The sequence below is a fragment of the Myodes glareolus genome, chromosome 17, assembly GCF_982192425.1.
Source record: "Myodes glareolus chromosome 17, mMyoGla1.1, whole genome shotgun sequence".
Classification (NCBI taxonomy): Eukaryota; Metazoa; Chordata; class Mammalia; order Rodentia; family Cricetidae; genus Myodes; species Myodes glareolus.
The window spans coordinates 46920089-46933408 of NC_142042.1; the positions used below are offsets into that span (position 1 = coordinate 46920089).

The 13320-nt window shown below is 37.4% G+C and overlaps 1 protein-coding gene across 5 annotated transcripts in view; it reads left to right on the forward strand.

Annotated features, from left to right (window-relative positions):
* Positions 1–13320, forward strand: part of Ntng1 (netrin G1) — a 345499-nt gene that overhangs the window by 261823 nt on the left and 70356 nt on the right. For all 5 annotated transcript variants that reach the window (XM_085677807.2, XM_048443545.3, XM_085677805.2 and 2 more), the window contains exon 5: positions 12672–12698. In XM_085677807.2, coding sequence (XP_085533933.1) covers positions 12672–12698 — 27 coding nt within the window. The remainder of the gene's footprint in view (positions 1–12671; positions 12699–13320) is intronic.

Sequence of the window (13320 nt, forward strand, 5' to 3'; positions counted from 1 at the left end):
CCCCATGCACCCGAGGTTACCTGGGACTCTTGTCTATTTCCTACCTCCTGGCATATAGCTAAATAATCTTCATCAGGTTCATCTTCTTATTTAGCTTCTCTAGGATCACGAATAATAGGCTCAAAGACCTTTAATTATGGTTAGAATCCACTTATGAGTGAATACATACCGTGTTCCTCTTTTTGGGTCTGGCTTACCTCACTCAGTAAAGCGTTTTCTATTTCCATCCATTTGCATGCAAAATTCAAGATGTCATTGTTTTTTACCGCTGAGTAAAACTCTAATGTGTATATGTTCCACACCTTTTTTAACCATTCTTCTATTGAGGGGCACCTAGGCTGTTTCCAGGTTCTGGCTATTACAAATAGTGCAGCTATGAACATAATAGAACAAATGCTTTTGTAGTATGTTAGGGAATCTCTAGGGTATATTCCCAAGAGTGGAATTGCTGGGTCCTGAGGGAGGTTGACTCCCAGTTTCCTGAGAAACCGCCACACTGATTTCCACAGTGGCTGCACGAGTTTGCATTCCCACCAACAATGGATGAGTGTTCACCTCACCCCACATCCTCTCCAGCATAGGCTATCATTGGTGTTTTTGACTTTAGCTATTCTGACAGGTGTAAGATGGTATCTCAAAGTGGTTTTGATTTGCATTTCCCTGATCGCTAAGGAGGTTGAGCATGACCTTAAGTGCCTTTTGGCCATTCGGAGTTCATCTGTTGTGAATTCTCTGTTCAGTTCAGTACCCCATTTTTTAATTGGGTTAGTTAGAGTTTTAGTGTCTAGTTTCTTGAGTTCTTTGTATATTTTGGAGATCAGACCTTTGTCTGATGAGGGATTTGTGAAGATCTTCTCCCAGTTGGAAGGTAGCCTTTTGGTCTTACTGACAGTGTCCTTTGCTTTACAGAAGCTTCTCAGTTTCAGGAGGTCCTATTTATTCATTGCTTCTCTTATTGTCTGAGCTCCTGGGGTTCTGCTTAGGAAGTGGTCTCCTGTGCCTATATCTTGTAGACTACTTCCCACTTTCTCTTCTATCAGGTTCAAAGTGGTCAGATTAATGTTGAGGTCTTTAATCCATTTGGACTTGAGTTTTGTGCATGGTGATAGATATGGATCTATTTTCATTTTACTACAGGTTGACATTCAGTTATGCCAGCACCTTTTGTTAAAGATGCTTTCCTTCTTCCATTGTATGCCTTTAGCTCCCTTGTCAAATATCAGGTGTTCATATGTTTGTGGGTTAATACCCGGGTCTTCTATTTGATTCCATAGGTCGACTTCTCTTTTGTTATGCCAATACCAAGCTGTTTTCAATACTGTTGCTCTGTAATAGAGTTTGAAGTCAGGGATGGGAATGCCTCCAGAAGTTCCTTTATTGTATAAGATTGTTTTGGCTATCCTGGGTTTTTTGTTTTTCCATATAAACTTGATTATTGTTCTCTCAAGGTCTGTGAAGAAGTTTGATGGAATTTTGATGGGAATTGCGCTGAATCTATAGATTGCTTTTGGTAGAATTGCCATTTTTACTATGTTGATTCTCCCAATCCGAGAACAGGGGAGATCTTTCCATTTTCTGGTATCCTCCTCAATTTCTTTCTTCAAGGACTTAAAGTTCTTGTCAAATAGGTCTTTCACTTCCTTGGTTAGAGTTACCCCAAGATATTTTATGCTATTTGTGGCTATCATGAAAGGTGATGTTTCTCTGATTTCCCTCTCTGCTTCTTTATCCTTTGTGTATAAGAGGGCAACTGATTTTTTGGAGTTGATCTTGTATCCTGCCACATTACTAAAGGTGTTTATCAGCTGTAGGAGTTCTTTGGTAGAGTTTTTGGGGTCGCTTATGTACACTATCATATCGTCTGCAAATAATGAAAGTTTAACTTCATCCTTTCCAATTCGAATCCCCTTGATCCCCTTATGTTGTCTTATTGCTATTGCTAGGACTTCAAGCACTATATTGAAGAGGTATGGAGAGAGTGGACAGCCTTGTCGTGTTCCTGATTTTAATAAAGTTGGAACTCAATAACAATTCGAATTCCAGAAAGCCTACAAATGTGTGGAAGTTGAACAGTCAACTACTGAATCATCCTTGGGTCAAGGAAGAAATAAAGAAAGAAATTAAAGTCTTCCTTGAATTTAATGAAAATAAAGACAAAACATACTCAAACCTATGGGACACAATAAAAGCAGTTCTAAGAGGAAAGTTCATAGCACTAAGTGCCCAATTAAAGAAAACGGAGAAAGCATATATTGGAGACTTAATAGCACACCTAAAAGCTCTGGAAAAAAAAGTAGCAGACTCTCCCAGGAGGAGTAGAAGATTGGAAATAATCAAACTGAGGGCTGAAATCAACAAAATAGAAACACAGAAAACAATCCAAAAAATCAACGAAACAAAAAGTTGGTTCTTGGAGAAAATCAACAAGATTGACAAACCCCTAGCCAAACTAATCAAACGGCAGAGAGAGAACACTCAAATTAATAAGATCAGAAATGAAAAGGGGGACATAACAACAGACACAGTGGGAATTCAGAGAATCATTAGATCTTACTACGAGAGTTTATATGCCACAAAGTTGGAAAATGTACAAGAAATGGATTGGTTTTTAGATAAATACCATTTACCAAAGTTAAATCAAGAGCAAGTGAACAATCTAAATAGACCTGTTAGTCGCGAAGAATTAGAAGCTGTTATCAAAAACCTCCCCACCAAAAAAAGCCCAGGTCCAGATGGTTTCAATGCAGAATTCTCCCAGAACTTCCAGGAAGAGCTAATACCTATACTCCTTAATGTATTTGACAATATAGAAACAGAAGAATCATTGCCAAACTCTTTTTATGAAGCTACAGTCACCCTGATACCAAAACCACACAAAGACACAACCAAGAAAGAGAATTACAGACCAATCTCACTCATGAACATTGACGCCAAAATACCCAATAAAATTCTGGCAAACCGAATCCAAGAATACATTAGAAAAATTATCCATTATGATCAAGTGGGCTTCATCCCAGAGATGCAGGGCTGGTTCAACATACACAAATCTATCAATGTAATCCATCATATAAATAAAATGAAAGAAAAAACATATGATCATTTCATTGGATGCTGAAAAAGCATTTGACAAAATTCAACACCCCTTTATGATAAAGGTGTTGGAGAGATTGGGTATACGAGGATCATACCTAAATATAATAAAAGCAATATATAGTAAGCCGACAGCTAACATCAAATTGAACGGAGAGAAACACGATGATTTCTTAAATCCCTTTAAGATCTCAAACCTTTACCTACCTTTGAGGTTTAGCTTCTGTTAGTTTTCCCACTCCCTTCTTTGTTAGTGTACTTTTATTTTGTAATACATCTATTTTTTTTCCAGAGCTTCATTGAGGTTGTTCAGAGAATGATTTAAGCCAATGGAATCTAAATTTCTAGTTCTTTAAATAAAGAAGTTCAATCTCAAATCTAACTTTAAGCATTAGAGTTATATGCTTATTATTTTTTATTTATTTAGATTTTTTATTGATTATATTGAACTCTACATTTTTCTCTGCACCCCACCCTATCCCCCCTCCTCTTCAACCGTCTCCCATGGTCCACATGCTCCCAGTTTACTTAGGAGATCTTCACTTTTTCTACTTCTTATATAGATTAGATTTATGTGTGTCTCTGTTAGGGTCCTCATTGTTGTCTAGGTTCTCTGAGATTGTGATTTATAGGCTGGTTTTCTTTGCTTTATGTTTAAAAACTACTTATGAGTGAGTACATATGATAATTGTCTTTCAGTGTCTGGGTTACCTCACTCAAAATGATGGTTTATAGCTCTTTCATTTGCCTGCAAATTTCAAGATATCATTATTTTTTACTGCTATGTAGTACTCCATTGTGTAAATGTACCACATTTTTCTTATCCATTCTTGGTTGGGAGGCATTTAGGTTGTTTCTAGGTTCTGCCTATGACAAACAAAGCTGTTATGAACATAGTTGAACACATGTCTTTGTGGCACGATTGAACCTCCTTTGGATATATACCCTAAAGTGGTATTGCTGAGTCTTGAGAAAGGTTGTTTCCTAATTTTCTGAGAAATTGCCATACTGATATTCAAATTTGCACCAGCTTGCACTCCCACCAGCAATCCAAGAGTGTTCCCTTTTCCCCACAACCTCTCCAGCATAAGTTGTCATCAGTATTTTTTTTATCACAGCTGTAAGATGGAATCTCAGAGTTGTTTTGATTTTCATTTCTCTGATGACTAAGGATGTTGAGCATTTCCTTAAGTGTCTTTTAGCTATTTTAGAGTCCTCTGTTGAGAGTTCTCTGTTTAGGTCTGTATTCCATTTTTTAATTGGATTATTTGTTCTTTAATGACCAATTTCTTGAGTTCTTTGTATATTTTGGAGATCATTCCTCTGTCTGATGTGGGGTTTCCCATTCTATAGGCTGTCATTTTGTCTTGTTAACTGTGTCCTTTACTTTACAGAAGCTTTTCAGTTTCAGGAGGTCCCATTTATTAACTGTTTCTCTCAGTGTCTGTGCTACTGGGGTTATATTTAGGAAGTGGTTTCCTGTGCCAATGTGTTCAAGTGTACTTCCCACTTTCTCTTCTATGAGGTTCAGTGTGACTGGTTTTATGTTGAGATCTTAGATCCATTTGGACTTGAGTTTTGTGCGTGGTGAAAGATATGGGTCTATTTTCATTCTTCTACATGTTGATCCAGTCATGCCAGTGCCATTGTTAAATATGCTTCCTTTTTATATTTGATATTTTTGCTTCTTTGTCAAAAATCATGTATTCGAAGGTGTGTGGTATATCCGAGTCTGCTATTCAGTTCCATTGGTGTTCCTGTCTGTTCTTATGCCAATACCAGGCTGTTTTCAGTACTATAGCTCTGTAGTAGAGTTTGAAGTCATGGATTGTGATGCCTCCAGAATTTCTTTTATTGTACAGGATTATTTTAGCTATCCTAGATTTTTTGCTTTTTCATATGAAATTGAGTATTATTCTTTTGAGGTCTGTAATGAATTTTGCTGGGATTTTGATGGTCATTGCATTGAATCTGTCGATTGCTTTTGGTAAGATTGTCATTTTTACTATGTTAAATCTATCTACCCATCAGAATGGGAGATCTTTCCACTTTCTGGTGTCTTCTTCAATTTCTTTCTTTAAAGATTTAAATGTCTTGTCATACAAGCCTTCCACTTGTTTGGTTAGAGTTACCCCGAGATATTTTATGCTATTTGTGGCTTTTGTGAAGGGTAATGATTCTCTGATTTCTTTCTCGGCCCATTTATCATCTATGTAAAGGAGGACTACTGTTTTTTGTTTGTTTGTTTGTTTGTTTCTCTTAGTTAATTGTGTATCTTGCTACATTACTGAAAGTATTTATGAATTGTTGAAATACTTTGGTAGAAGTTTGGGGTTGCTTATGTAAACTATCATATCATCAAGAAATAGTGAGAGTTTGACTTCTTTTCTGATTTGTATCTCCTTGGTCTCCTCTTTTTGTCTTATTGCTCTAGCTAAGACCTCAAGAACTATATTGAATAGATATGGAGGGAGTAGACAACCTTGTCTTGTTCCTTATTTCAGTGGGATTGCTGGTATATCTCCATTTAGTTTGATGTTGGCTGTTGGCTTGCTATATATTGCCTTTATTATTTTTAGGTATGTTCCTTGTATCCCTGCTCTCTCCAAGACCATTATGATGAAAGGATGTTATATTTTGTCGAAAGTTTTTTGGGCATCTAATGAGATGATCATGTGGTTTTTTTCTCCATTTGTTTATATGGTGGATTATGTTGACAGACTTTCATACATTGAACCATCCCTAAATCTCTGGGATGAAGTTGACTTGATCATGGTGGATGATGTTTCTGATGTGTTCTTGGACTCAATTTGCCAGTATTTTATTTAGTATTTTTGTATCAATGTTCATGAGTGACATTGGTCTGTAATTCTCTTTATTAGTAATATCTTCCTGCAGTTTGGGTATCATGATAATTGTAGTCTCATAAAAAGGATTTTGAAGTATTCCTTCCATTTCTATTGTATTGAACAATTTGAGGGGTATTGGTATTAGTTCTTCTTTGAAAATCGTGTAGAATTCTGAACTGAAACCAAATGGTCTTGAGCTCTTTTTGGTTGGGAGATTTTTGATGACAGTTTCTATTTCTTTAGCAGTTATAGGTTTGTTAATTTGCTTATCTTGTCTTTATTTAAGTTTGATAAGTGATATTTATCCAGAAATTTGTCCATTTCTTTTAAGTTTTCCAATTTTGTGGAGTACAGGTTTTCGAAATATGACCTGATGATACTCTGGATTTCCTCCATGTCTGTTGTTATGTCCCCCTTTTTATTTCTGATTTTGTTAATTTAGATATTCTCTCTGCCTTTTGGCTATTTTGGATAAAAGTTTGTCTATTTTGTTGATTTTCTCAAAGAACCAACTTTTTTCTCATTGATTCTTTGTATTGTTTTCTTTGTTTCCATTTTGTTGATTTCAGCTTTCAATTTGATTATTTTCTGCCATCTAATTCTCTTGGGTGAGTTTACTTTCTTTTGTTCTAAAGTTTTTAAATGTTCTGTTAATTTACTAGTGCAGTGTTTTTCCAGCTTCTTTATGTAGGCATTTAGTGCTATGAACTTTCCTCTTACCACTGCTTTCATTGTATCCCATAAGTTTGTGTGTGATCATTTTCATTGAATTTTAGGAAGTCTTTAATTTCTCCCTTTATTTCTTCCTCAACCCATTGATGATTCAGGTGAGCATTGTTTAATTTCCATGTGTTTGAGGGCTTTCTGAAATAGTGTTGCTGTTAAATTCTAGTTTTAAGTCATGGTGATCCAATAAGATACATGTAGTTATTCCAAATTTTTTGTATCTGTTGAGGTTTCCTTTGTTACCGAGTATGTGGTCAATTTTTGAGAAGGTTCCATGTGATGCTTAGAAGAAGGTATACTCTTCTATGTTTGGTTAGAATATCCTACAGATGTCTGTTAAGTCCATTTGAGTCATAACATCTCTTAGTTCCCTTATTTCTCTGTTAATTTTGGTCTGACCTGTCCAACGGAGAAAGTGGAGTGTTGAAGTCTCCCCCTATTAGTATATGTGGTTTAATGTTTGATTTAAGCTTTAGAAGTGTTTCTTTTACATATGAGGGTGCCATTGTATTTGAGGCATAGATGTTCAGTATTGAGATTTCGTCTTGATGGATTTTTCCTGTGACTAATATGAAATGTCCTTTTTGTCTCTTTTGATTGACTTTAGTTTGAATTCTATTTTGTTATTAATTAGAATAGCTACACCCACTTGTTTCTTAGGTCCATTTGATTAGAAATTTTTTTTCAACCCTTTACTCTGAGCCAATGTCTGTCTTTGATGTTGAGGTGTGTTTCTTGTATGCAACAGAAGGATGGATTATGTTTACATATCCAATATGTTGGCCTGTGTCTTTTTATAGGTGAGTTGAGTCCATTTATATTAAGGGATATTAATGAACAGTGATTGCTATCTCCTGTTAATTAAGTTTTTGTTGTTTGTGATGTTATTTTGTGCATTTTTCCTTTCTTTTGGATTTGTTGCTGTGAGATCATCAATTGTCTGTGTTTTTGTTGATGTAGCCAACTTCCTTGGGTTAGAGTTTTCCTTCTAGTACTTTGTGTAGGGCTGGATTTTGTGACTAGGTATTGTTTAAATCTGGTTTTGTCATGGAATATCTTATTTTGTCCTTCTATGGTGATTGAAAGTTTTGCTTACTATAGTAGTCTGAACTGGCATCCATGATATCTAAATGAATGCATAACACTTGACCAGGACCTTCTGGCTTTCATTGTCTCCATTGAGAAGTCAGGTGTAATTCTGATAGGTCTGCCTTTATATATTGCTTGACCTTCTGCAACTCTTAATATTCCTTCTTTATTCTTTAACGTTATATTTAACGTTTTGATTATTATGTGACAAGGGGACTTCTTTTTTTATTCAGTCTATTTGGTGTTCTGTACGCTTCTTGTATCTTTATAGGCATATCTTTCTTTAGGTTGTATGTTTTCTTCTAGGAATTTGTTAAATATATTTTCTGTGCTTTTGAGTTGGACTTCTTCTTCTTCAATACCTATAATTCTTAGGTTTGGCCTTTTCATTATGACCCATATTTCCTATATATTTTTGGTTAAGCTTTTGTTAGATTAGATGCTTTCTTTGACTGATGAGTCTATTTCCTCTATTATATCTTCAGCACTTGAGATTCTTTTTTACATCTCTTGTATTCTCCTTTTTACGCTTATGTTTTTGGTTCCTGATTGTTTTCTCACGATTTCTGTTTCTATAATTCCCTTGGCTTGGCTTGTGTTTTCTTTGTTGTCTCTATTTCACTTTTCAAGTTTTGTATAATTTCTTTCATATGCTTGATTGCTTTTTCTTGGTTTTCTTTAAGGGATTTGCTGGTGTCTTCCAACTTTCATTTCTTTGAGGGAATTTCCTCTTTAAGAGTCTCAAACATTCTCCTGAAGTTATTTTTTAGGCCATTTTCCTCTGCTTCATCTATATTTGGTTGTTAAGTCTTGCTGTTGTAGGGCCACTAGATTTTACTGGTGTCATGTTTCTCTTTGTGGTGTTGTGTGTCTTCTTACCTTATCTACCCAGCATTTCCTCTAATTGGAATAATTGGGGCTGTCTGTGACTCTGGTGTTTAGTCTTCCAAGTACTTGTAGAGCCAAGGCTCAGATGGTTGCTCCTTGTGTTGTAGTCAGTGCCATAGTTCCAGTTACCCTGTTGGTTACTCCATGTTCCTGGAGGTTGCTGAGAACTCCTGGGGTTTGATCCACTCCTGCAGAGTTCACTGTCTCAGGTCTGCTCTGGCCTAGGTTGCTGGCTCAGACCTGTTTCTGTAAATGTCCCTGGTCTGGATATGCTCCTCTGGAGGTCCCTGGCTTGGGTTTGGTCACATAAAAGTCTCTAGCTCCAGTATACTCCCTCAGAGGTTCCAGACTCATGCCTGGACCCACAGAGGTCCTGGTTAAGGCCTAGTTCCTCGGAGGTCCCAGACTCATCCCTGGACCAACAGAGGTCCCTACTCAGATCTCCTCCCTCAAAGGTTCCAGACTCACATCTGGATTTGCGGAGGTCTCTGGATCCTGCCAATACCCTTGTAAATCCCAGACTCATGCCTGAACCTGCAGATATCTCTGACTCCAGTCCACTCTCTGAGCAGTTGCTCCCCTGTACATGCTCCTGTGGAGTTCTCTCTCTCAGGTCTGTTTTAGCCTAAGTCTGATCTCCAGAACAAATACAATGATACCTTGTGAAATTTTCTGTATCCTACTTTGCCCCAAGATAATATGAGAGACACAAAAAGGAAAAGGAAATGAGAGCTCCCTCAGTGCTCTCAGAGAAAGAATTGAATTGCAGAAAGGTTGATAAATCCATCATGGAAGCCTGGACAAAGAATTATGAGATCATGGAGAGAAGAGCCAACATGAGGTTATGGAGAAAGAAGGAAGACAACATTTATGAGCTCAGTTTCAAAGGTAAAACTATTCTTTACACAAAAGTTACCACATTAAGGGTAGCATGACAAGGAAAAGAAAAGATGCCAGCATGTGCCTAGACAATTTCTCTGAGCACAATCTGAGCTATTCTATCACTTATGATTGCAATGACCATTGTAAGATGCGGTCAGATACCTGCGTTCAATGTTATAGAACCTGAAGACACCTGCCTTTCTACTTCTAGGCCTCCCTGCATCATTTTCTTGAGTTCTTTAAGCATTGCTTTCTAGTGGATGCACTGGGTTTACCAAGTTCTTCAACTGTCCACAGACAACCAAAGGAAAGGAGCTTTGACATTAAAATAGGAACCATTAGGAGAAAATATCACTTGGAAATAGATTAATGGGTATACCTTAGTGTTCAGATATATTCAGTTTCAAAACTCCTTATTCAAATGAGCAGTTTAAAAATCTTTTCTGAGCAATTACCATTTTTACAGACATGGCATAAAAAAACGACTCATCTGGCAATACCTCAAAAAACAACAACTCACAGAATGAAGAAGAACCTGAATTCTAAGCATCCAGTGTTAGGTAATAGCATCTTCCTGAGGAAACTAGAATCTCACAATGGTCACGGTTGGCACTGCATGAACACTTGGGATGAGCAAGGTTCTCCTCCATTTGTGGCCCCAGAGGAGCAAACACATTTCTGCATCTCTCTGAAGCATCCTACAGAAGCAAGCACTGCAGTAAGCTGCCTTGCAAGCTTGCTCGTTACTGGGCCTGGTGGAACTCCCTGAGCAGTTCACCTTGCATTTATGCAGGGCCCTCTGCCTCTGTGGAAGTTTGAAAGCACATGAAGAGTCTCTCCCTGCTAGCTCAACTTCCATTTGCTTTGATGGATTGCAAACAGGCAAGCAGTGCCTTGCATGAGAGAAGAGTTTTCAATCATAAGGAAATTCTGAGCTTCAGCAATTGATACAAAAATTATGATGCTGCCATCACACCTCACTCAGTGGGGAATTTGCAAAAATGGAAAAAAACCCGTTCAGTACCAAGTCAATGTCACATTGCAGTAAAGAGAGTTGACTAAAGTCTTGGCCTTGGAGTCTAGCTGTCCTTTGCAGAAATCATAATCAGCTTAAAATTCAGTTCATAGGAAAGTTAAAATATGGACATTCAGTTTTCCAATTTTGATTGAACAGAGATAAGTAATTAAGCTGACGTATTATAAACTCCAAGGACTTAGGGGCTGAGGACATGGCTCAGCAGGTAAAGTGCTTGCCATACAAGCATGAGAATCTGGGTTTCGATCCCCAAAACCCATATAAAAGATTGGCCCAGTGGCATATGCTTACAAACTTAGCACTGAGAGAGAGGACAAGACAGACATAGCACAGAGGCCCACTGGCAAGCCTGTCCAGCCAAAACTGTGAAATTCAAGCTGAGTAATAAACCCTGTCTTCCAATAATACCATGGGAAGGAATAGAGGAAGATACCTAACACTGACCTCTACCTTCTGCATGTGCAGGCTGACGTGTCTCCCCTATACACATACACATGTGCAAACACATGCAATAATCTCAATAACAAAGTAAGTCAACTAAAGCATCTAAAATGAAGAGATCTTTTAATAACTTAAAGTAAGACTCTATCCTTTCCTTTTTCCAGGATTTTAAATACATCATAATAACCCTTTATTCTGTAGGCTCCCATTTCTCACAGGGCCACAGAAAAAATACAGCTTTATTTTAAAGGCTACAAAGCTAGAAGTCTCAGGAGAAAAGGTACAGTGATCAATTCAGTTATGCAGAGGGCAGTTGTTAGAAGATAAGTGTTAAAATAGACGCTTAACAGTTCTTACAGTTTGACCTGTGAGCATACTTCAGCCATGTGAAGAACACAACTGACCAACTCATTAACAGTTATTATTTATTGGTTGCATAACTTATATCAGACATGATTTACAGTTATCTTGTTCAATACTCACAGTAGCCTGATGCAGTAGATATGATTGGCCCCGTCTCAGATGGGGAAACAGGCTTGCTTGGATCAACTAACTAATCAGAGATGCAGGACCCCAACTCAGGACTGCATGTAGATCTAGATGCAACTACATCTCATTTGCACCCATGCAGAAACCATAAACTGTTTGCCAAGAGGTAAATCTCTGATATATAATCAGCAATATCTACCACAGAGCTGCTTCATGAGCAAGCTAAGACAGTAAGAGCAACTATTTCAAAAAGACTACATATGAAATGATGGTCTACATGCTCTCCATCTATATATAATCTCTATCACAAACAGAGAGATAGGAAATTAAGTGAGCTTTGAGATTATAAGGAATGTGCCCAAGATTACAAGTTGGTAAGAATTTAGTAGCCAGATCCACCCTTTGAATTCAGATGTCTTGCTGATGAGACTCTGCACTTGGTCAGAGTACTACATGTTTGGTAGGAGGCATGATGTGGATGCAGACTAAATGTGTGTCCACATTTCTAAGACATCAAGCCAAACACTGAAATAGTTTCACCAGCTTATCATGACTTGTAAATCAAAGGAAAGCTGAATAATCAGTGAAGGCCATGATCAATATGAACGATGTAATGCATTCTTGAATTATTCTGCTCAATTAAGTTTTCATTACAGAGTTTAACCCACATATCTGACAAGTAAAAGAGGAATAAAAAGGATGACTATGTGAAATTAATCAAATAAACTGTCAAATAATCTTTCAGCAGCTAATTCATGTACCTCATAACAGATTTAAAGAGACCTACTGCATATGCAAATACATTTGCACAGGTGCCCAAGGTGTATATTTTGGGGTCAGATCGAAAACCTAGCTTAATACTGTTTAGAGTTATATGGAATTAATCCAATAATCTTATAAATAAGCGCAAAGTGTTTGATGTCACTAGGTAACCTTGCTCCACTGATTGAAGGTAGACATTAACTTTTCAGTTCTGATGAACTTAGGAGCTCAAGAATAAATGCAAAGATTTCAGAGTGTGTAGACATACATAGATGCATATTTTATATAAAGTTTTTATGCCAATTTCTAATAATTGGAGTCACCAAGTGTTGCGTTTCTAAGACTTTTACAATAAGTTAAAGATGTCACATAGCATATAGCTAACAGTTCTTTATTGTTCTGTTTTGTTTTCTCTGCAGGCATCCCCAGCATCTCCAGTATTGGTAGTAAGTAAAATAATCACCAACCCAAACCAAGGCTAGCTTTGCTTTGTTGTTCGGCTCCTCAGAGCTCTTTTCTCATGTCCATTTCTGATGCAATAGAGCATTATCTATTGGGATTCAAGTTTCCTGCTGGTTTTAGGTACTGGTGCACGGAGAACACAGATGAAACAGTGGCTCGTGCACAGCTCTTCTGTAGATGTGCAATGCCTACTTTTCTAATGACTTTGGATCCATGAAGGCCACCTGAACAGAGACCTGAATGGAGAAGCAATTGCTTCGATAAATACATCTCATCTTATATCCAGTCCTATGTCATACTTAGTGACCAACAACAGATTGCACTCTCTGTGTAGGACTGAGTGTAAATCTCAAATGTAACTGGGAGAACAAGAGAATGAGTGTCCACAAATGTCCTAAGTATGTTCATTGAAATTCAAGGAAAATATCATGGAGCCAGGGAGGAAATCTTTTAATGCATTAAAATGTAGGTTTTGTGAAGGCCTGAAAGAGGTGGGTTGATGATCTTTAATCATTCCGAGGAATTAAAGACAATCAGTTTGCACACCACCCACTCCTCTCTTCTGAATTGCAGTGGTCTGTTCACTCTGGAGCCCTTTGTTTTCTC